This window comes from Dryobates pubescens, chromosome 1 (assembly GCF_014839835.1).
Source record: "Dryobates pubescens isolate bDryPub1 chromosome 1, bDryPub1.pri, whole genome shotgun sequence".
NCBI classification, from domain to species: Eukaryota; Metazoa; Chordata; class Aves; order Piciformes; family Picidae; genus Dryobates; species Dryobates pubescens.
In genome coordinates this window covers 10,072,023-10,095,642 of record NC_071612.1, presented here as the reverse complement: position 1 = coordinate 10,095,642, position 23,620 = coordinate 10,072,023, and the positions used below count along the sequence as shown (strand labels likewise).

Sequence of the window (23,620 nt, the reverse complement as noted above, 5' to 3'; positions counted from 1 at the left end):
CCAGTCCCTTCATCATTCTTGTACCCCTCCATTGATCTAGTAGAAGGTGTCCCTGGCCATGGGGGTTGAAACTAGATGATCATTAAGGTCACTTCCAACTTTATTCAATCATTCTATAATTCTACAATGTGTGTTTAACTTCAAGTAGAATAGAATAGACCAGGTTGGAAGAGACTTTCAAGATCATCGTGTCCACCCTATCATCCAACACCACCTAATCAACTAAACCATGCAACCAAGCACCCTATCAAGTCTCCTCCTAAACACTTCCAGTGATGGTGACTCCACCACCTCCTCAGGCAGCCCATTCCAATGGGCAATCACTCTCTCTGTGTAAAACTTCCTCCTAACCTCCAGCCTAAACCTCCCCTGGTGCAGCCTTAGACTGTGTCCTCTTGTTCTGGTGCTGTTTGCCTGGGAGAAGAGACCAATCTCAGCCTGTCTACAGCTTCCCTTAAGGTAGTTGTAGAGACACAAGCAGTCCCCACTTACCTTAATGGGCTTTGGATTAGAGCCATTATAGTTACCAGCCACGATTCCCTGTTAAGTACAGTCCTCTTCTGTCAGGGGCATTTATGTGGGTGTTTGTATAAAAACACTGTCAAAACCTAAGAACACCAGTAAATATAAAATGACAAGATTCAGGTTCAAATGCAATGAACTAATTTATTTTCTTGACACTACATCCAACTGGTTTTCACCTCTCATGGATGCCACTGGAACAACTCAAACACAAAAGAAAAAATAAAGCACCCGAGAGCAATATACTGCACAGACTGGATAACATGGATTGCTTTAGAAATGTCCCCTGCTAAACTAAATAATAGCCAAAGCACACTGCAGTAAAAATTAATTGAACAGAAATCTGAATGCATAGTGAAAAAAAAGATGAAAATGCTGAAAGTGAAAGATTTAGCTTTATTATTATTATTATTATTCTCATTGTTGGTATTATTATTATTGATATTATTGTTATTATTATTGTATGAGCCTCCAAAGCAACATCTGAAAGAAGAAAACAATCCTCTCGTGTTAGCTGGCCACTCAGCCACATGGGTCAAAAACTGGGACTAAGCTAAACTCTAACAGGTGTTTTCCAAAGTGACCCAAGCCCCTGAGAGGGGAGGCTGGAAGACACCCTTTACCACAGGCTCTGCCCACCCTCAATGACCAGATTATGGCCTGTCATGTAGTCTGAGGCTTCAGAGGCCAGGTAGACAACGGCAGCCTGCAGGTCGGTCACCTGTGCCAGCCTCCCAGCAGGGATGTCCAGCAGCCAGCGCCGCACCAGTGGCTGCAGGTCCCTGGAGTGGATGAGTGGAGTGTCCACGATGCCCCTGCAATGAACACACACAACGAGGTTAGGAGAGGATTTTCCCCAGAAGGGAAAGCAGAACTTGAATGCTTTCAAGATGTTAAGCTGGAATGAAAAAACATTGAACAGCACAAAGGAGATGCACAAATAAGATGCAAATTTTGGTGGTGCTTCTTTCACAGAATCACAAGACAGTAGAGGTTGGCAGTGACCTCTGGAGATCATCTAGTCCAATCCCCCTCCTAAATCAGGGTCATCCAGAGCAGGCTGCACAGGATTGCAGTGTCCAGGCAGTTTTGGAATCTCTCCAGAGAAGAAGACTACACAACCTCTTTGGGCAGCCCGCGCCAGGGCTCCAGCACCCTCACGGGAAAATATTTCCTCATGTCTGTTCTCCTATCATCAGGCACCAACTAAAAGAATCTGGCCCCATCCCTTAGCTATTGATCAGCATTGAGAAGATCCCCTCACAGGCTGCTCTTCTCCAGGTCTTTCAGCCTTTCCTCGTAACAGAGATGCTTCAGTCCCTATTGCTTTTCATTGCTGACAGGCAAGCTTAGGGGCTTTCTTGAAAGTGAGTACACACATACACTCTTCTTAGTTAATAGAAGTACTTCCTTACTTTTAGGTTACTCATTGTAATCATCATTTTATTTTTTTATATATATATATTTTTTTAATAGATATCAAGCATGGCATTGCAACCTAAAGTGCTTTGAACCGGGTCTGTCACGGCTCTTGGGAACTGTCATCCTTCTCATCACTTCACAGCATAATGTCACACAGAGTGTTCATGTGCAGCCCAGAAACCGAAAACAGCCCGACTTCCCATATGTCAAAAAAGCAGGGGAAACAAAAGTCAGTGCCCTTGCAGGCACCAGACCCTTCCCACACACGAAAAAAGGAGAAGCAAAGATAAACACAGGACGCCCAGAGCAATTCCCCTCAAACCAGCACCCCGACAAACCACACCACATTTACCTGTCTTGCTGCTTCTACCTTAATGAGCGACTACACCATTTGTTAAAACTCTGCTAAGTCCATTTTCTTCAGGTGCTCCAGAAAGCACGGTGCAGGGTGAACATTTGGTTGGCTTTTATGACTTTAACTGCGACTGATTTGTCACACTCCTCCTTAACAACATATTTGTATTTTGCAAAATGTATAATTTTTTTTTTTCAGCCCCTGAACAAATATATTTACATAACTGTGTCTAACGAGAAATTACATTTAACTTCTCAGAAATGACAATAACTAAAACCTGAACTGCCAATTCCACTTCATTAGTGTGGTAGAAATGCATTCCAAATGTTAATAAAAATTCCAACATGCTGATAAATTAGCGCTTCTAAGGAGCATGTGACACCTTGGTTAACATATTCAACCTCAATTATATTTCTCTTCAGCACCCTGTTATCTGGAACCTTTGCTGGCAATCAGAGGTGCTGTTTTTCAGCGGCCAATTTTCTAGATAATGTAGCTTATCAACACTGTGGGTAAACTTGCCAATGAAATCAGGCTGCACTGAACCACACACACGCTAATTGCATCTCTTTTTTATGCATATTTACAGACTGTCACTTCAAAGAAATCAGTGGCCCATTGAGGCAGCCAGTTAGCTGGAAGAATTGCCTCTTGCAAATGAAAATTAGCAAACAAGCTAGTGATAAATATGAAATGAACAAAGTATAAAAATACCCGTTTTGTTCTGAAACTTCCTCGGCATCCCAATTTATACTTCCAAGGAAATGATTTTTTGATGCAGAGTGGATTCTGGGTACGAGGCTTACCTTTTGTTTTAAATGAAGGCTGAAATCTCCTGTTTACTCTGTTTTGCAGTGGAACTGATTCAGACTTCCCTCATAACATTTCTGTTTTCAGTAATCGGGCAGGATTTAAAAATCAGCTTTATTTCTAATTCAAATCGTTAAGAAACACCAGAGCAGTGCAGAAACACTGAGCGACACAACTCACTCAAGTTCTGGCAACAGCACAAAAATCAAACACATTCCAGTATAGGACTGCAGACAGTTTACTTCTTACCCCCAGCCTCCACCCCTTGCTCTCCCAAACTCCTTGAGAACTGGTTTTCTTCAGCAAGAAATGTGCTTTGAGCAGCAGACATGAAATGTATGGGACTCCTTTCCCTTATGTGCCTCTTGCCATGCTTGCAAAACCATAAAGGTAACCATCCTGGCTTTTACACTATCAGAGATCAGAATAAGATCCATATGATACCTGAAGGGAGTTGTAGCCAGGTGGGGGTAGGTCTCTTCTCCACCGCAACCAGCACCAGAACAAGAGGACACAGTCTCAAGATGCATCAGGGGAGGTTTAGGCTGGAGGTTAGGAAGTTCTTCACAGAAAGAGTGATTGGCCATTGGAATGTGCTGCCCAGGGAGGTGGTGGAGTCGCCATCACAGGAGGTGTTTAGGATGAGACTGGATGGGGTGCTTGGTGCCATGGTTTAGTTGATCAGATAGTGTTGGATGATAGGTTGGACTCGATGATCACAAAAGTTTTTTCCAACCTGGTTATTTCTATTCTATTCTATTTGGTTGTTGTTTTGTAATTCATATATATTTTTTAGCCCCAAGGGAATGCAGGTTAGAGAACATGACACAGTCCTCCAGCACAACAGATTTTGCTAAAAAGAGGGCATTTTTCAATCTCTTCCAAAACAGCAATCTCTGATCTCATCATTGCAACCCCTAAAATCACGGCACCGTGCCTCTCGCTGGACCCTCCTTTAGGTTCACTTCCAGTGGCAAAAATTTCAATGTGCAACAAAAGTTTATTACCAATTTTTTTTTAACAGAAATAAGAGGGGGAGACCAAAAAAAAAAAAAAATTAAATTATAGCTCAAAACTTAAAAGTTGCAAACACACATGCTGATGGCACTATAAATATTAGGCATGTCATCGATACTACACATCTTCTGGGAAAGCTCTGGTGCCAAGTTGGGCAATTTAATGTTGTCGAACCCTTTTAGGCAGATTTTAGTTGGCTTCTAACCAGTTCCAGCAAAGACAACTGCCAATGCATTAATTCCCTACCTCATCTCATATGCAGTGCTGAGCCTATCAGTACTTTCTGTTGCATGTCAATGTAATATCAAACTGCTGGTACCTTAACATTAGATAGAAGCATCAATATTTCATTATCGATACACAGGACAATTGAGACATTAGAAAGAAAGGGGGGGAAAAAAAAAACAAAGAACAATACAAAACAAAAAAACTCAAACCCTCAATTGCCTAAAACATTTCCATGCTGAGAGACACATTAGGAAAAATATCACTTACCAGATACTTAACTGGAATTGTTACGTGCATTCAATCCCCAAATGAGAGCGAAAAAAAAGAGATTCCATCTGTGTGTAACTTGATTTCTTTCAGATGAGTTATTAATTTGAATGAGTTAAGTACACTCCACTTAATCAGGAAGTGTTTAATCACAAGATCCACTTAATTGGGACATCTCCCATGGAATTAAGATTTAAGTCCAAAGATACTTACCAGCAACGGCTGCCGCTTAATGGGGATGGTAATGCTGCTTAATTGGGATGCCTTCAGGTGATGTTGGGGTATTCCTTCTCCTGCAAGCCCTGCCTCTCTTTCCCCATAAAGGGGTATCCCCAAACCCTGTGGCGATCCTGCCCTACCTGCTTTCTGACTCATAACCACCAGGCTAAAAGCCTGGTACAACACCTTACAGATGCCTCCATATTGTCCCAGAGGAGCAAGGCAGGCACACAGGCGACAAAACTTCTTTGCCCATCACAGCCCAAACCCAAATCCCTGCAGCCCAGCAGTGGGGAGCCATGGTTCATCCTTTGGGACTACTGAGTTCCACCAAGTCTCAGGCAAGCTGGCTGCTGAAGATTGAGCTGAAGATCAACTTCCAGCTGCCCATCCCAAACATCATCACATTAAGGCATTTTACACCTTGCAAATCAATCAGGGACAGCCCCCAAAGTGGACACTGATTCAGTTCAAAGGCTGGCAAAATAATGTTCCAATGCTGCACATGCCAAAAACCAAACATACTCTCAAGTCCTCTGCTCCACCCCACACACTTCATGTGTGCAAGGACCAGCAAAGGGACTGAAACACACTGTTAGTAGCTAGACACCAGCTGCCTGTCTGCTCTGTAAAGTTGCCTGTTTGCACCCAGTTCCTCTTTGCAGCCTGACCCCCACATCCCTTTTGGGAAAGTTCCATCAGCTTCTTAATTTTGCACAGCATCACTTGTGCATCAGACTATAATGCAGTAGATCAAGAGGAGAGTGGGCAGCAGGTCAAAGGAGGGGATTCTGCCCCTCTGCTCCACGCTGAAACCCCACCTGACATACTGTGTCCAGCTGTGGGGCCCCCAGCACAAGAGAGGGACCCACTAGAGTAGGTCTAGAAGAGGTCACAAAAATGATCAGAGGGCTGGAACATCTCTGCTATGAAAACAGACTGTGAGAGTTGGGGTTATTCAGAGTGAAGAAGATAATGCTCTGGGGAGACCATATTGTGGCTTTTCAATAAAGGCAGCCTGTAAGAGAGATGGGGACAGTCTTATAGCAGGGCCTGTTGCAACAGGACAAGGGGTGATGGTTGTAAAATGAAAGAGAGATTAGACTAGATATAAGGAAGACTTTTTTTATGCTGAGGAAGGTGAAACACTGGCCCAGGTTTCCCAGAGAGGTGGTGTGGTGGATGCCTCATCCCTGGAAACATTCTAGGTCAGGCTGGGTGGGACTCTGAGCAGCCTGGTCTAATTGTAGATGTCCTTGGTCTTTTGCAGAGGAGTTGGTCCCTTCCAACTCAAAACATTCTATGATTCTATGGTGGCTGAAGAGCTGAGCACAGTTCTATGATACTTGTTGCTGCACAGAGCTACAAGCAAAGGCAGCCAAAGTATCCAAGAAGTCTCAGCCATCGTCTCCTCATGGGCATGCAGAATGACTGGCTGGCAAGAGAATCCTGAATCTTCTATTTTACAAATGCAATAAATTATCCTGAGGACTCTGCCATAACATTTTATGCATTGATAATTTTTATGCATTGCGCTGCATAAGTTTTATGCACTCATTAAGAAATTTAGTTGATAAAAAGTGAGCACATAGGAAAAGGGGAAAAAAGGCCAAAAGGTTTGTATGGTGAAATAATGTTTAAGGCCAGACTGGAGTGTTTGGAGCTGCAGAATGCTGAGAGTGCCTTAAAGCATTAAAGCATGAGTGGAAGGGGAAAAGTACTGAAGGACACACATGTATTACTTACCCAGTGATTAGCTTGGGTACCATCATGCCCTATATCTACCTTGGTGCTCCTCACAATCCCCTCCTGTTATGGCTACATGCTAGGTTGAACATCCATCCTTTGGACCCTTTTCAACCCTGCAAAGTACTCTGATGGCACGAACAGATGTTCTGCGGCATTGAGGCTACCGCGTGGTGTTGGGTGCTAAGTTCAAGTGGGCTGAAGGTGGCCCTGTGCCTCAATGAGTCAAGAGACATGACAGTGAGACCAGTGGGTTTCATAGTTCTGGGGATGGGTCCAAATCTGCACTGAAACACAAGTTCAGATTTCATACAGGCAAAGGATAAACATGAAGATTTATTTACTCTTAAGAACCTGTGGGTTTTGCCTGTGGTGAAGAGGAAGCTGAGCTGTACAAACCACCGTGGGCTCCTTTCTCTGAACCTTAGCCAGAGCTCCCTGGGCAGCTCTAGCATGAGGGGCTCAGCCAGAGCTTTGAACTGCCAGCAGGAAAGATCTGCCTGGCTGAGCAGCAGTTTTGTCCAGGTCTCTGCTGCAATAAGGGGGGAACTGCTCTGCCCAGAGCAGAGGGACATTAATGACAGCAAAATATTTGCCTTCTGTCTGCCCTCTCTGGCTATTTCTCCACAAAGGAGGCTCTTCCTTATGTAGAATATTTGTTTCAGAGCTGGAGTTTAAGACAGGCAGGGATGATCAAAATACAACCCTGATTTGGCTTGAAAAGTAGAAACTGAGAAGTGCGACTGGTTTTGGTCCATACTCTGACAGCCGCCTCCAGGAATATAAACTTCTTCAAATATGAGCGTACACTTCCAAGTTATACAAAACAATGAGTTTTGATAATTCAGTAGATAGGTTTTAAATTTATATAAACCCTCTAGAAATGGGTAATTCTCCATCTAAGAGCCTCCTTATCCACGACTGCTGTGAATGTGGCACTGCTATCCTACCTCTGTTGGTAAAGACTACCCATGTGCTTTCAGAGACAGTTCCTGCCAGGTCCTACCAAGCTTCCCTAATTCCCTTCATCTCCCCTGGCTCCCGAAAGCCAGTGTAAATTCACCAGCTTTAGCTGTGGGAACACTGTTGCAGAGCTGATAGCACTTGCATGGGGAAAACCCCATAACAAAATAAGATACTTTAAAGTTTAAAGAATCTGTGGATCACATGGAGCTATGGCCTGGAGTCACTGCTATCATTAGTAATAAATAATCATAAGGAAGGCAGCAAGTGCAAGGAAGTGGAGAACAGACCAAAAGTAAAAACCAGAGGTACTTCCATTGAGCCCTGTGATTTTATATAGTGGGGTTTTTTTAAACTCCACTTTGTGGATTAAAATATGTAATTTGTTTTTCCTAATTTGGTGTACATTATATCTTCATTATTGCAGTTTAACTCCTGGGTTAAAATCCTGCCCTTCTCGCTTACTCTGATTGACTTCAATGGCCTATGGATTCTGACCGCTTCCAATTAACATTACCCACTTGGGTTCCTGCTTAGCACTATCATGCACTGTTAATTGTTTAATAAAATAACTGGGTTGGGTATGAGAAAAAGGGAAGGGGGGTTGGGGGGGAAGTCTATGTGGTAAGAAAACTTTTCTTTGTGAATTAAACCCCATCAAATAAAACATACAGCTTTAAGCCTCTGAAAGCAAGGGAAATGTAATTTGTAATAAATATAGATATATATTTACAAAATTACACCTGGCCTCCTATGACTGTCAGAGCTGAACAGCAGCACAATGTGGCTTTTAAAGTGCCTATATATTTGTCTCAAGCAAAAAGGGGAAAGAAGTATTGTCTATTAAGTGTCAAAAGCCTTTTCTTTAACCGCAGAAGGCTTGGACAGACTAAGGAAATATTTCATCTGGAAGAGAAATGCTAAAAACTACCCTTCACGTTATTGGAAAACCTATTATCAAATGCTAAAACCTCTTCTCAAATCCCTGAGTATACACAGCAACAGAGCAGGCTTGGCTCTAAGTATTTAAACCTTTGTTAAGGAAAAGACAACATAAAAAGGGATGCAATCCACCTGCTAATTAGAAACTTTATTTGCCGAGATACTGTTCATTTGAGCTTTTTAGAACACTTCACTCTCTTTGTACTCTCAGAACGAGAGCCTACGTTTTACTTACGGGGAAATGCAGTTGACTTTTACTCCTCTGTCAATCCACTCAGCTCCTAATGTCTGTGTTAATTTCACGACCCCGGCTTTGGAGGCATTGTACGCCAACTGCTTCTGCGGGTGCGGGACTAGAAGGGATTCAGAGAGAGGAAATTATTTATTCTCCACAAATTAAGAGAGCTGTGGTGGGTTGAGATTTCCCCCTCCCCAACATTAACTTTGCCAGACCAGCTCAGTTGGAAGCAAATGAAAGCTGTATTTACTGCAATCTACAATGGAATGCAATTCCATTTGCAGCATTTTACAGATATTTACAATTAACAAACAACACCAAACCCTCCCTGGCCAAGACAACCAGGGAAACTGTCCCTCTGCCCCCCCACCCCCTATTCAAAAGGGGAAAAGGAGCAGAGAGAAAGTGGAATGGAATGGAATGGACCAGACCAGGTTGGGAAAGACCTTTGAGATAATCGAGTCTAACCCATCATCCAACACTATCTAATCAACTAAACCATGGCATCAAGTGCCTCATCCAGTCTCTTCTTAAACACTTCCAGTGATGGTGACTCCACCACTTCCCTGGGCAGCCCACAGCTGTTAGACTTAACCAAAATAATGTAGCCACGGTCAGCAGAAACAGGTTAATCTCTCCTGAGCAAAGCAAGCAGAGAAGAGAAGCCTCCAGAATGTTTTGGTACAAGCAATCTTATGGCAGATATTTCTCTAATGAAATTGTTTAGAATAATCTTCAGTTTTCCTTTTTACACCCAATAGTGATTTATATATGTTTTTCAACTTTTCTGCTTGAAATCTGTAACAAAATTATAAAGGCATAGCCTACAACTACCAGAAGAGAAGAGGCACTACATGGATGAATCCCTGCATCGCAATGAACTCTTTGTTAGTTTTCCTGATACACGGAAAAATCCCTGCATTGAGATGAACTGCTTGCTATTTCTCCTCACACTAGTCAGGAAGGAACAAGAATTTAGCTGCCCACAACACAAAGCTCTAAATTTACAGTTTACCATAGAGCATTTTTGCCTCAGCAGCTGGGATACTGGGAAAAAATGGAGAGGGTGGGAAGGTGGGGGTGGGGGAAATAAGACAAGAAATAAAGCAATGTAGAAGGTTCCATATCTAGGCATAACCAAAACCAGTGCATTAAACATACATATGGAATATTTGACTACTCCAGAGAGAGAGAAATAAATATATACACACATGGACATTCATATATTATATACATATCTGAGTTAATCTATAAAATAATCAAATATTAAATATAGATAGAATTTTATTAAATACTTCTACATTGTATTACTAAGAAAATGTGTTATAGTGCAATGATAATGTAATATATTATGATACATGTGTGCCCAGATGGCCAAGAAGGCCAATGGCATCCTGGCCTGCAGTAGGAATAGTGTGGCCAGCAGGAACAGGGAAGTCATTGTGCCCCTGTACTCTGCATTGGTTAGGCTGCCCCTTGAGTACTGTGTCCAGTTCTGGGCCCCTCAGTTTAAGAAGGACATTGAGACACTTGAACGTGTCCAGAGAAGGGCAACAAGGCTGGGGAGAAGCCTTGAGCACAAGCCCTATGAGGAGAGGCTGAGGGAGCTGGGATTGTTTAGCCTGGAGAAGAGAAGGATCAGGGGTGACCTCATTGCCCTCTACAACTACCTGAAAGGTGGTTGTAGCCAGGAAGGGCTTGGTCCAGGCAACCAGCACCAGAACAAGGGGACACAGTCTCAAGCTGCGCCAGGGGAAGTTTAGACTCGAGGTGAGGAGAAAGTTCTTCACTGAGCAAGTCGTTCGTCATTGGAATGGGCTGCCCAGGGAGGTGGTGGAGTCACCGTCCCTGGAGGTGTTCAAGAGGAGATTGGACATGGCACTTGGTGCCATGGTCTGGTCATGAGGTCTGTGGAGACAGGTTGGACTCAATGATCCTCGAGGTCTCTTCCAACCTTAGTTATACTGTGGTACATGGCATATGGAATGTGATCTGATAAGGATGATAGAGTAAAACATGATAAAATACAATGTAAAGTGGTACCCTACAATACAACATAACATAATACACTCTAAGTACACAATAGATTTTATATAACTTGCATTGTGTTACATTGCATTGCACTATATTGCATTATATTGGGCTGTATTGCATTGCATTGGGCTATATTGCATTGCATTGCACTATATTGCATTGTATTAGACTGTATTGCACTGCATTAGGCTATATTGCATTACAATACATTATATTGCATTGCATTACAATACATTATATTGCATTGCATTGCAATACATTATATTGCATTGCATTACATTATATATAGCTTCGTGGCACAAATTATTCTCCCTAATTTTTAAATTATCCATAGTCTGAAGCAAACACACCACATTATCTCATCAGTGTTTGTGTGGATGTGAGCCCAGGTGCGTCCCAAAAATTCAGCACACCCACCACTTCTTCAAATCTGAAGCCTTTGAAAAATGTTTCAAAGATGTCACATGTCAGTCAGAGAGGGAAAATGATCGGCTTGCTAATTACAATGTTCAGGCTTGTTAGTGCTGTGTGCTCGGGCGGCTCTGCCCCTCCACCAGCTCTTACACTCAGAATGTTCCCGAGAAAGCTACTTAAGGACAAATCCCCAGTGGATGTAAAGTGCTTTAAACCCATGGGAGTCAAACCCATTCGGCCCAGCTGTTGGGATTTACACCCACAAAGTGTGTCTCCTTGGACTTCTCTAGCTGTCATTATGCCTTCATTAAACAAATCCAGTGCAATGCACTGATCTGTCATTAGCAATGGGTTGCTGACTCTTTCATGGAGAGGGAGTGGGGGCAATCAGTGCTAAATACCAGTAATAATGAAGGGAAATCATTGTATCCTGTGGGGTTGAACCTTGAAAGACAGGGAATTGTTGTATTTGTGTAAGGTGCAGCAGGCAAAACTCATGGCATGTTGATAGAAAAACCTAAGTGACACTGGTAGATGGAATTAAATTGGTCTTAATTTAAGAATGTAGGCTAGTGCATGGGTTGCAGGCCTCCACCACCCATCATATCCCAACACATCCACTATTGGTTTTATCGGCTAGAATTACTGGGTCTGAGTATGACAATTTAAAGGGTGAAAAGAAAACAGTAACTGAGTTACCTGAACTCTGAAAGAGCCAGAAGCTCTGCAGCAAGTTACTGAGCATGTGAATATGAACATTTGCTTGAACACCAATGTTTGTGAAGAGATTTAAAGCACGCACATGAGGGGAGCAACAATTACTGTTTGGATTTTTCTGCTTGTGCTGAAGGTTTGCTCAGAACTCAGAGGCCTTTTGCTTACTAAGAAGAGCATTTCACACCATGCTCCCCCTCTGCCAGCATTAGTTCTGCTCTCTTTTTTTGTTCAACATGAAATAATTCACATTTCGACTGGCAAAACTGCTTTGCCCTCTGCATGTGCCTGTTGCACCCTGGACACAGTGCACCATGTGGGCTCTCCAAAAGATGTGGAACATAATTTCTTGATTAATTGCCATGCATCAGCTCCAAGTTACACACAACTTCGGTAGTTAACCTTGCAACCTCCCAAAAGCAGTTCTTTGCTAAACTTTCCAAACATGTCTGTTTGTGATAAATCATTCGGCATTTGCTAAGAGGATAAGAGTTTTGGCACTGGCTCTGCACCTCTAGTGCTTGTGGGTGAGAATAGCAAGTGGCTGCAAGAGATCAGAAACAGCTTTCTCATCTGGGGTGGGGGCTGAGACAGGGTTTTCAAAAGCCCTTCCACGTAAATGCTTTCATCTTCCTAAGGACACCTAAGGAAGGCAATACTGAGGACAAAATTTCTCCCTCCTGAGGTATCTGTTCACTCTCAACTGAAAGAGATCAAGAAGCAGCCAATGGGCACCGTGGAGCTCTAGTGCTGAGTGGGCTTTTTTCTGCTGTGCACCCTGTTGCACGTCCTCTTCCCTTAACTCACATGAGTCTTCCAAACTCATATACAAAGGTGCTAAAACTTGTGAGTAAAGCTATGCCTCCAGCAGTGACACCAAAACCCAAGAAGTTTCTAAGGCTTCTGGGAAGTAAGGGCACTACCTCCTGTTTCAGACAGAGAAGATGGGAGGAAAGCAGATAAAATGGTGCCAACATCCGCTTGAACTACATTTTAAACACCTGACACGGTATTTTTGCAGCCTCGTTCAGTGCATAAGGTTTCCAGGCTGACCTTGAAGCAACCACGTTAACGAGAGGCGGACAGAGAGAAGACTAGAGCACTCACCACTGTAAAAACTACAGAGCTGAGTTACACCTGTGCAAATGGCAGAGCCACAGCAGCCTCCTCCCTGCTGCTAAAGCATACGTCTGGAATAATTCCAGTCAAATACCAGAATCAAAATGCACATATGCAAAATGTATGCAGCTTATCTTCAATTAATTAAAGCTGATTCTGAGCAGTGTCTCTGGGAAAAAATAAAAAATCACAAACAAAAACCTCCCTACCCTGCTAAGTGTCTCCACATTTTCCTCTATCTCTGAGGAAGGACTCAACCTACAACAACAACAACAACAAAAAAATATCCCCTATTTCTAGAAACATTTCATACTATGCCAGTTGGCCAACATACTTAAATAACCAACCAACCAACATATTTATTTAACATTCAGCAGATGGACATGATATGAACATCGTGGTTTTCAGTCGTAGTTTTATAACTACTAGGTTTTCTCAATGCCAAGATTCCAACAGGTTCAGAAGGTAAACACTTCTCTTCATCTCTTAACTTCTGGCCTAGCATACATTAACTTTCAATGACATTTAAACACATCTTGTGATGACCCTTCCAGGCTGTTCTCAGGGTTGCTATCCAGTGTTTTTTCCTGCTCCAGGACTGATACTACCTCCAATGTGATCCCCATGTGGGTCTCAGTAGACTTGGCATGCCAGCCAAGGAGGTACAGCCCTGTGGAGGGGCTGGGATGGATGTTGTGATAGAGCAGCATTAACTCCTAGTTAACCAGAACTGTGCCAGGGCTTAATGAATTATCCCTGGAAGGAAAAGCCTCTCTTTAAACAGTGGAGAGCACTTCTGGGCTGCAAGAGCAAGGCTGGGAGCAGCATGCCAAACCAGCAGACCCTCAGCTGGTACCAATTTCCAGATCTTCAGAACTTATTCTATTCCACTCTACTCTACGGGCTGGAATACTTACCAGCAAGTTTTGCATTGCAATAATGATGTGGACAGTGACAGCCCAAGCCCAGACCAGAGCCCCGCTGGGCAGAGCAGGGCACAAAAGTCTGGGGCATTTGAAAGTTAAAATCTTTACATCTTTTCAAAACTAATTTTCTTTGAGAGACTTTTGTAACTCTGCAGAGCTGGGGTGGAGGGATGGTGCCTGTGTTTAGGCATAAGTAAAACAGCTGGTAAAGACACTTGATTAAAAAAAGAATAGATTAACAACAGCATTATAAATGCAGTTTTGAAGAAACATTCAAAGTTACTGTGCAATAAACCGAGCAGAATGTCACAGAATGTCAAAGTGGGCACAGTAAAAATAAATGTTATTCCCAAGGAAAATAAAAAGACTGAATATTTATGTAACATTCAGCAGATGGACATGATATTAATACAGGGGTTTTCAGTTGTACTTTTATAGCTACTAGATTTTCTTGCCTAACTTGGCAACCCAAGGCACCATTTGATTTTTGGATTTGGACAATACTGCAACAGATGTCCAGACCAATAAAATAAATTCCTAAAGGGCTATGCTTAATTTGTGTAATTGATCAATTTTTGTTACATGGGCCTCAGTTCACCAGCATGTAACTGCCTTCCAGATTAGCTCAGCAGTAGGGATTTCATTCCATATGTTACAATGGTTTACTGGCACTTCTGCAGACACTGCTGATTCAGCACCATTGGTGGAGGCACCTGTTGGCAATGAGAATTAAATAAAACCTGTGGGTACCCAGGGAAAAAAAAAAAAAAAAGCAGCCTAAAACTTGTTGGATGGCTTCTAAGCATCACAGGGGCAGCAACTTCCCGCAGTCAGATGTGTTTGCCTGAAGTTAACGGGGAGTTCACCAGCACCTCTCCCTTGCCATCAATGCATCAGTCAAACAAGGTGTCTCCACCTCGTCTATAAAAGGTAATAAGTGAGCTAAAACGTAGAGAAGAGATAAATGTTGAAAAATGATATCAATAAAAATTTTGTAGTACATTTCCTCTAATACAAAGTGTCAGTGATTTACTCCTTCCCAATACAGGTTTAATTGATTCAAATAGCATCGGTAGTAATTAAAATATGGATTCTGAAGCACAACTGCTAGCTCTCATCACTCACCTATTAAACTTGCCATAGATGCTGTGTTAATTATCTTCCCATATCCTTGATTCAGCATAATGCGACCTGCAGCCTGTGACAGAAATTAAAGGAAAGACCAGTGACCCTTTTTGTGATTGTGCTAATAATGACATGATAATAAATTAGTCTTCACTTTTCAGAAGAGTTTATGTGCTAACACCTTTTTTTTTTCTCCTCTCTTTTTTTAAGCACTCAGTATAAAAACTTGCTCTAAAAATGGCTGACGCAGGAAAAATCCCATTGTCATTTCACTGTTGCCAGCTCCTCTTCGCTGTTGGCAATATTTTCTTTTCCCCCCCAAAATAATCACTGATGGTGGGAATGGGCCCCCCAAAGCTTTTTAGTTTTCAGCATGTGTCCAACCAACCACCCTCCCTCCCAAAAAAAATGATCTGGCCATAGTTAAATGCCTGGGCTTAGGTAGCCCATAAGTAACAGCTGCTTTTGATAATACAGATCAAAATCTGTAGCTGATATAAAGTGAATCACTTCTTAACTCCACCAAAACTAGGATCAATTTTATTGTGCTAATACCAAAACTAGGACCATCCCTGGAGGTTTTTACGGCCAAGCTGGATGTAGCTCTGGGCAACCTGATCTAGTGTGAGGGATCCCTGACCATGGCAGGGGGGTTGGAACCAGATGATCCTTGAGGTCCCTTCCAACCCTAACAATTCTGTGATTCTTTTCAGTGCTGCACAGTAATAAGACAAGGAATAACAGGTTCAAGGTTGAACACAGAAGATTTCACCTCAACATGAGAAGAAACTTCTTTACAGTGAGGGTGACGGAACACTAGAACAGGCTGCCCAGGGGGTTGTAGCGTCTCCTTCTCTGGAGACTTTCAAAACCCACCTGGACGCATTCCTATGCAGACTACCCTAAGTGATCCTGCTTTGGCAGGGTGGGGGGGTGGACCTGATGATCTCTTGAGGTCCCTTCCAACCTCTAATATACTGTGATACTGTGACCAATTTTATTGTGCTAATACCAGAACTAGGACTGATTTTATTGTGATAATACCAAAGTTAGGACCAATTTTACTGTGATAATACCAAAGCTTGGACCAATTTTATTGTGATAATTCATTGCTAGATCTTGGTGAAGCAAATGCTTGGAGAATTACCACCCATTTGCAAAACAAACCAGCGCTTCACACTTACTTGGCAGCACAAAAATAATCCTCTTAAATTAACATTGAAAGTTTTGTCCCATTCTTCCAGGGAAGTGTCTTCGCTGGCAGAGTTCATGTTGATCCCTGCGTTGTTGCAGGCGATGTGAACCGTGCCCCAGTGCTCTATGATTGCATCCACAACCCTCCGCACATCCTCAGGTTTGCTTACATCTGCTGCAAGGGCAATGCTTTTAATCCCTGCATTGAAGCAGAAGTGATAAAGTCAGTTCAAGAATTCATAGAGAAAGGGAAAACGCCTATTTTTTAAAAAATAATAATTCATATATTGATTATATTTTATGTGTGACCCCTTGATTTGTTTCTCCATCAAGCATAGCAAAATGTGCTTGTTGTTGCAGTGCTGTTACTATAAAGTTGCTAACGGGTTTGCTTGGTGGAGGCAAACATAAACCCCAGGTATGAGTGGAGTTTGCCACTCCACCGGGACGAAGCTTTGAACACTGCACCATCTTCTGTCCAAACCCTCAACTGCAGCTTCCCTCTCCCCGAGCAGTTCCACAGAGACTATCACTGGTGGGTGGCTGGTGAACAGCTCAGGAACAAGGTGAAGCAAAGACCTTGTTCATTTGCTCAAAGGTAGATGTTCTTTATGCCAATGTCCTTCAAGATGCTCCAGAATTCAAAGCAATTCGTCCAAAAACTGCTCTCTGAACAAACTGCAGCATCCAGACAAAACCAAAACAATTTCAGGTGAAAGCTAACTGGAAATGCCTGCATGTTCACAGGTCCAGCAGTCACTGTTGCCAGCCTTATTTGCTGCAAATGACATTACCAGAATGACACAGACATTCAGAAATTAAGTGATTTACTGGATTTGAAACCTGCAAAAGTTGTGCTTCTTATTCCTAGAAAAATCCTTGCACCAGTGTTGTTCCATAAACAGATTCCTTTAATTTACTATCAAAATCATCTTTAAACATTCCTATTGCAAAACCAAATAAGCAGCCTACTTGAGATAACTGATGCAAATGGGATTGCACCCATCCTGACACTCAGACAAAGCTACACCAGTAAGGGCTATGGTGAAATTGCTCTTAGCTCACAAGGAAGGAGGCAGCCACTGGGGCTGGATGTCCATCAGCAGTCTGCAAGCAAAGAGTGCACAAGTAAGAAGTTACAGCTAGCAAGGCAAGATCTTTCACTTCTATTTAAACAGAAAAAATATTCCACAACACTGGTCACCCCTTTTGGATCATTCTAACAAAAAAAAAGAGAAAGCTTTAAGCCTATCATAGAAGAAAAGGAGAAGGCTCTCCTAAAACAAAGCTTTGAGATGGAGGCTTCCATGAAAGCAAGGTAAAGCAACAATTGCCCAGTGATGGTCAAAGAAAATGACAGGAAAGTGGCTATGGGATGCAAAAGATCCTCTTGATCTCCAATGTCTCCAGGAGCCTGCCAGAGTACATACCATGAGGTGATGCTGGTCTGGGGTGCTGTCCATGCCAGGCCATGGGATCTAACATTGTCTTTGGCTTTCAGCTATGCCATGGCCCCCTTGCTTTCCATGGCAGAGGAAAGGGTAGGCCCGTGAAACAGTCACCTACAAAACTGAGCTCACATTCTGCCACAAAACAAGACCTCTTATTTTATCACAGGTTTTGTGCTAAATACACTGAAAGAACAAGAATAGCCAGACAGCCCCTTTGCTCCTCCTAATCGTTATCAAGACACGCTACACACAGGGAACTGCTGCAATCTTTCTTATTCAATTTACAGACAAAACAGGTGCTAACGTGTTACTAATGGTAACAGAATGAGGCTCTTCATCTACCCTCCAAATCTCACCCCATTTATGGCTTCTTCTTCTATGATACTTCATAAAAACAAGACAAAAGGTGCCACACGTGAGTGTCTAGCCAAGAAGAAGGGAAGGCGAGCTTACTTCAAACCAGAATCCCACACTTGACCTTAATCAATTCAGCAGATATCCCTGCAGGGGAAAAAACACCCAACACTTTCTGTCTCTTCACTGTATCCCCCAAACCATCTGTTAAGAGTAATAAATCAAATAAACAATGGAAAAATAGTTCAAAATCTGCAGTCCCAGCCAGTGATAAGAAACCCTAATACATGACTGTGCTACAACATATGTGACAGTGCCAGGCCATCTCCAAGGTCCTCACTGAGTTTTGTGATGCTTTTGGAGGCAGTTTTGTGAGAAGCAGGAGGGGAGGGCAGTGGCTCCATGCTTGAGGGATATGAAAGTGCTAAATCTGCCCCAGGTGCCCTGGTGTGAGGAATGTAGGATCATTAACAGCCTGGTTGGAAAATACCTTAAGAGCATCAAGTCCAACCGTAACCTAACATCACCCTGTACTTACACTATGTACTTAAGCTCCTCATCCAAATGGCCTTCAAATCCTTCCAGGGATGGTGACCCCACCACTACCCTGGGCAGCCCACTCCAGTGCTTGACAGTCCCCTTAGTAAAGAAATCCTTCCCAATGTCCAACCTAAATCTCCCCCTGTACAACCCAAGGCCATCTCCTCCCATCCTATCACTTGATACTTGGGTGAAAAGGCAGGCTCCCATCTGGCTCCGATTTTCCCACAAGGATATGGAGAGAAGCAGAAGGTCTCCAGTCCTCAGCCGCCTCTTGTCCAGGCATTGGACAAGAACTGCCCCAACACAAGGGGCAATGGGTACAAACTAGAACCCAGGAGGTTTCATCTGAACAGGAGAAACTTCTTTGGTGTGAGGGTGCTGGAGCCTTGCAGCAGACCATCTTGAGAGACCATTTGGTCTCCCTTCCCAGAGAGACTACAAAACCCCCCGGATACCATAATCCTGGGAATGCCACCATGGGTTACCCCACTGGAGCAGGGGGGCTGGAGGAGGCTATCTTCACAGGTTACCATGCTGTGATTCTGCAGTACAAGTTATTCCTGGGGTTGGTCTGCTCCATAAACACCTTTGGAGTGTGCTGAGGCTGGCAGGATCCCTTTAGAGAAGTGCTGATCCCACCTGTGGGAAAAATGCTTTCTGTGGGGCAGGGGGAGCTGCAGGATGTTGTCCTTCAAAGCCCAGGACCACAGGCAGGACTCCCCTGCCATGAGCTCCATCTCTGGTCTCTCAGAATAAATGGAAGTAAAACATTGCATATAGACAGGAAGATCAGAAGTGACATTGTGGGGAAGGCATTTGCATAGTCTGCAGTGAAAATGCACACTTTAAAAGTCCCATCAGACCAATTCTTCCCTTAAGGTACAGGCAGTGTTTCCCCCTGAAGACAAAGGGTAACCCTCAGGATTTTTTGGTTATGTTTCATCATTTTTGGTTCTTCTGTCAGGATCCATTAGCAACTGTTTAAAAAGGTATTCACACAGGACCTAAAAACAAAGAGCCCTGCAGCCAAGGGATATACACCCGAGCTGGCTAACAAAGCTAAAACTGAGATCACAGAGGTTCTGATGTTTGAAACCTCATCACAAAATGATGACACCATCCCAAAAGACAGGAAAAGACTCCTTGGTATAAGAAGCAAAGTGAGTAGAGGGAGTATCGGTACAGGGATGACTTGGGGCACTTCACTTCCAACTTTGAGTTAGACATCCATGACTGAAGAGGGAGGTAAAAAAATACAAATAATAATTACAGCTCATCTGTGGTGATGATAGAAGAAAAAGATATGTACCAAGACTACGAGTGAGGCAATTTACTCATGTGAATATTTTGAAGGTAAAGCTGGCTTAACCTTTTTGTCAAAATTTGTTTCCAACACAGTATGTTACTTCTTTGAAGCCAAAATGTTTCGTGGAATCATATTGATTGCAACAAAAGTTTTCAAGGTAAAGCTTCTGAGGTCCAGGCTAGAGTTTCTAGTTACCTCTGGAGAAAAAGAGATTGAAAAACCTGACCTTTTCAGATCCTTTCCAAAAACGGGCATTTGGCTATAATTCCCTTGCACAAAAGCATTACAAAGTTTGGATTTTGTTCCAACAAGGAATGACAATAAATTTGAAACCTCAAAAACCATCATGAGATGGAATAGATGTGCCCTGACCAGCTGCACTGGTCAAGTTGATAGAGAATGTTTGACCTCAAAAGATAAAGATGTGTAAAGACTGAGAAGCAAGATTTTCTTTACTGTAGACTGCAATAATATTTGCTATGCCTCATGACCTCTCCAACTGCATTTTGTAACAAACACACACCCCTCCTCCAGGCTTGCAGCCCACCGGTGAAGGAGAAGAGATGTAGGGCAGCCATTGAAGGATGGATACTCAAACTCTTACTGAAAATGCCCTGGAGATAAGTTAAGCTGGTTTTCAAATAGGCTGTTGGCATCCAAAGACCCATGGTTCTATCACGTAGCCCATTTCTATCTGAATAGCTCCACTTGAGATGCAGGATCTCACTGTGAAACAATGCCCAAACGCAAGTAAATAGAGTAGAATAGAATAGACCAGGTTGGAAAAGACCTTTGAGATCATCGAGTCCAACCTAACATCCAACACCATCTAATCAACTAAACCATGGCACCAAGTGCCCCATCCAGTCTCTTCCTAAAGACCTCCAGTGATGGTGACTCCACCACCTCCCTGGGCAGCCCTTTCCAATGGGCAATCACTCTCTCTGTGTAAAACTTCCTCCTAACCTCCAGCCTAAACCTCCCCTGGTGCAGCTTGAGACTGTGTCCTCTTGTTCTGGTGCTGGTTGCCTGGGAGAAGAGACCAACCCCCACCTAGCTACAACCTCCCTTCAGGTAGTTGTAGAGAGCAATAAGGTCTCCCCTGAGCCTCCTCTTCTCCAGGCTAAGCAACCACAGCTCCCTCAGCCTCTCCTCATAGGGCTTGTGCTCCAAACCCCTCACCAGCTTTGTTGTGGTGGCTTGTAGAGGATTTTACCTCTTACTTGATTTTTTAGGTATTATGTCTATTAGTGTATTGTTCTTACATCTGACCTTGCATGCATGTTTGAAAGAACTATAGCTGAGGGTTTCAGAAACAACTTTGCTTCAGTTTGAGGGCTCAATGAGAGGTTCAGCCTGACAATACCTCTACATTGTTCTGGTGTTTTGGCTCATCGTCCAGACATTAGGTATGGAAGAGGTGCCAGGGAAAGAGTATATGCTAACAATTTCAAAGGCCATGTCTACCATCCATCTTTAGTCAAGCCTGGGCTGCCTTGGCTACTGCATCAGGTACTCCGAGGAATACCATCTGTGTTTATTCAGTGTAGGTTATACACTCTCATTTGCAAGAGAGGGCCCACCTCTGTCCCTGTCAGCCATGGCTCACTGCTGTGCTTCCTCTGGACACTCTGGCAGGGAATGTTGCTTGGGTTACTTTACCTCTCTGGTTTGAGTTTACATTGGTAAATAACTCTGCAGACAACATGATATTGATGACTGCTTGGTGAGTCAAGGCTGACATCCCACCTGGGCAGCAGAAGTTTTGTGTCTATGGCATGTACTCGCTGTTTGAAAATCCTCTGCTCTAACCTATTGCCCATCAGGGTTAGATGGAAGATAATTGCACGGCAGAGAAGGGGTTGGGTTTGAACAAGGAAAGCAGCCCATTACAGCAGGACCTGCAGGTCAGTCCCCTGCTTACCTTTGAGACTGAGCTCACAGGCCACTGCTTCTGCCTTGGCAAGGACCAGATCCACAACAGCTACTTTAGCACCAGCTTCTCCCAACGCATGAGCAAAGGCTCTTCCAATTCCCTGCCCTCCGCCTGTGACGTAGGCTACCTTGTCATCCAAACGCAGCCGGTCGAGGATGCGGCGCCTCTTGTAACCCCAGAAGACATCATCCCTCACCACTTCTTTCTAAAACAGTAATGTATACACATTGCACAATGAGCTACAGAGCTCAGCAGGTGATAGCTTTGAAGAACTCTGCCTGTGAGAACGGGGAGGGAACACAAACAAGGATCCATGCCTTCTTAACCCATTATTTAATACAGAAGTATGACTAATTCAAGTCAAAAAGCAGCCTTATCCTTACAGCTATTAGCCTCAGTAAGAGCTTTAAGGAGCAAAACAACGGAGCAGAAGGGCTGTGGTTTGCAGAAATGCACTGACCACTCATGCACATGGCAGTAGGATATAGTGGTTCCTGACCCAGCTTCTCCCAGGAGATGGGTCAGATACCATGTCTTAGAAGACAACAGATGAAGTCTTCCAATAATTTCAGCTTCAAGGCCTCATTCTGCCCTAAGGCTCAGCTGGCTTCAGGAAGCCATGAAGGCCAAGAACAAGTTTCCAAAGGCAGGATTTGGCTCAAGTGGAGCGCAATCAAAATATCTTTGCAAGGCTGGTGCGCAAATAAAGATATCAGCCAACAACTTAAACCAAGCTGTCATCTGATCAGCTGCCATACAGCATTTCCCCCTGGCTGGAATCAGAATGGAAAATACAAGATGTTTAAAATATTGAGTTTGAAATGCCAGGAATTACCAGTGGGGGAAGCTTTGAGAGCACTCAGAAACTGCAAAACAATCCGGATGTTTGGGTCTGGATTTACCAAGTTAGGCCATGATGATTCCAGATGGAAATTTCACTACAGCTGGAAGATGCCCACTACATAAAATGGTGAGAGATAAAAATAGCACTCTCTTTTCCTCAGGACAAGCAAAAACTGAAGTCATTAAAATATTCAGCTCAGAGACCATAGGAAGGCAACAAAAAAACTAACCAAACAAACAAACAAAGAAAACACCAGAAAAATAACTACTTCAGAAATATTGAACTGGATCTTTATGGCTAGACCCTGGCTCCCTCTGCATACACTCCCCTGCACAGGAAGAACTGGAGAGCACACAGCCTGGACAGCCACACCAGGGATTTCATAGAATCAATAAGGTTGGAAAAGACCTCAAAGATCATCAAGTCCAACATGTCACCCTAAACCATGGCTTCAAGTGCCACATCCAATCCCTTTTTGAACACCTCCAGGGACGGTGACTCCACCACCTCCCTGGGCAGCACATTCCAACGGCCAACAACTCTTCCTGTAAAGAACTTTCTCCTTGTCTCAAGCCTAAACTTCCCCTGGCACAATTTGAGACTGTGTCCTCTTGTTTTGTCATTTATCTTGGTACCAGTAGGGCTGATCCAAAACATTTCACAAGGAATGGATGTGAGGAATGGATATTTAGATGTTAGGAAATACACACTGAAAGAATGGTCAAGCATAGGAACAGGCTGCCCAGGGAGTTGGTGGAGACACCATCCCTGGAGGTGTCCAAAACACATGTAGATATAACACTTTGAAACACAGTTTAGTGGCCATAGTACTGTTAAGTCAGTGGTTGGAATTGATGATCTTAGAGGTCTTTTCCAGCCAAAACAATTCTATGAGTCTATGAATCATCAGCATTTAACAGCTTTAGTGTAA

General features: G+C 43.3%; 1 protein-coding gene across 1 annotated transcript in view; it reads right to left on the bottom strand.

Moving 5' to 3' along the window:
• Positions 1-1,141: 1,141 nt before the first annotated feature.
• Positions 1,142-23,620, bottom strand: part of LOC104308149 (D-threitol dehydrogenase-like) — a 36,322-nt gene continuing 13,843 nt past the window's right edge. Inside the window, exons 5-9 of the mRNA XM_054173851.1 lie at positions 21,834-22,050; positions 16,246-16,454; positions 15,062-15,134; positions 8,727-8,844; positions 1,142-1,337 (exon numbers count right to left, since the gene is read on the bottom strand). Coding sequence (XP_054029826.1) covers positions 1,142-1,337; positions 8,727-8,844; positions 15,062-15,134; positions 16,246-16,454; positions 21,834-22,050 — 813 coding nt within the window. The remainder of the gene's footprint in view (positions 1,338-8,726; positions 8,845-15,061; positions 15,135-16,245; positions 16,455-21,833; positions 22,051-23,620) is intronic.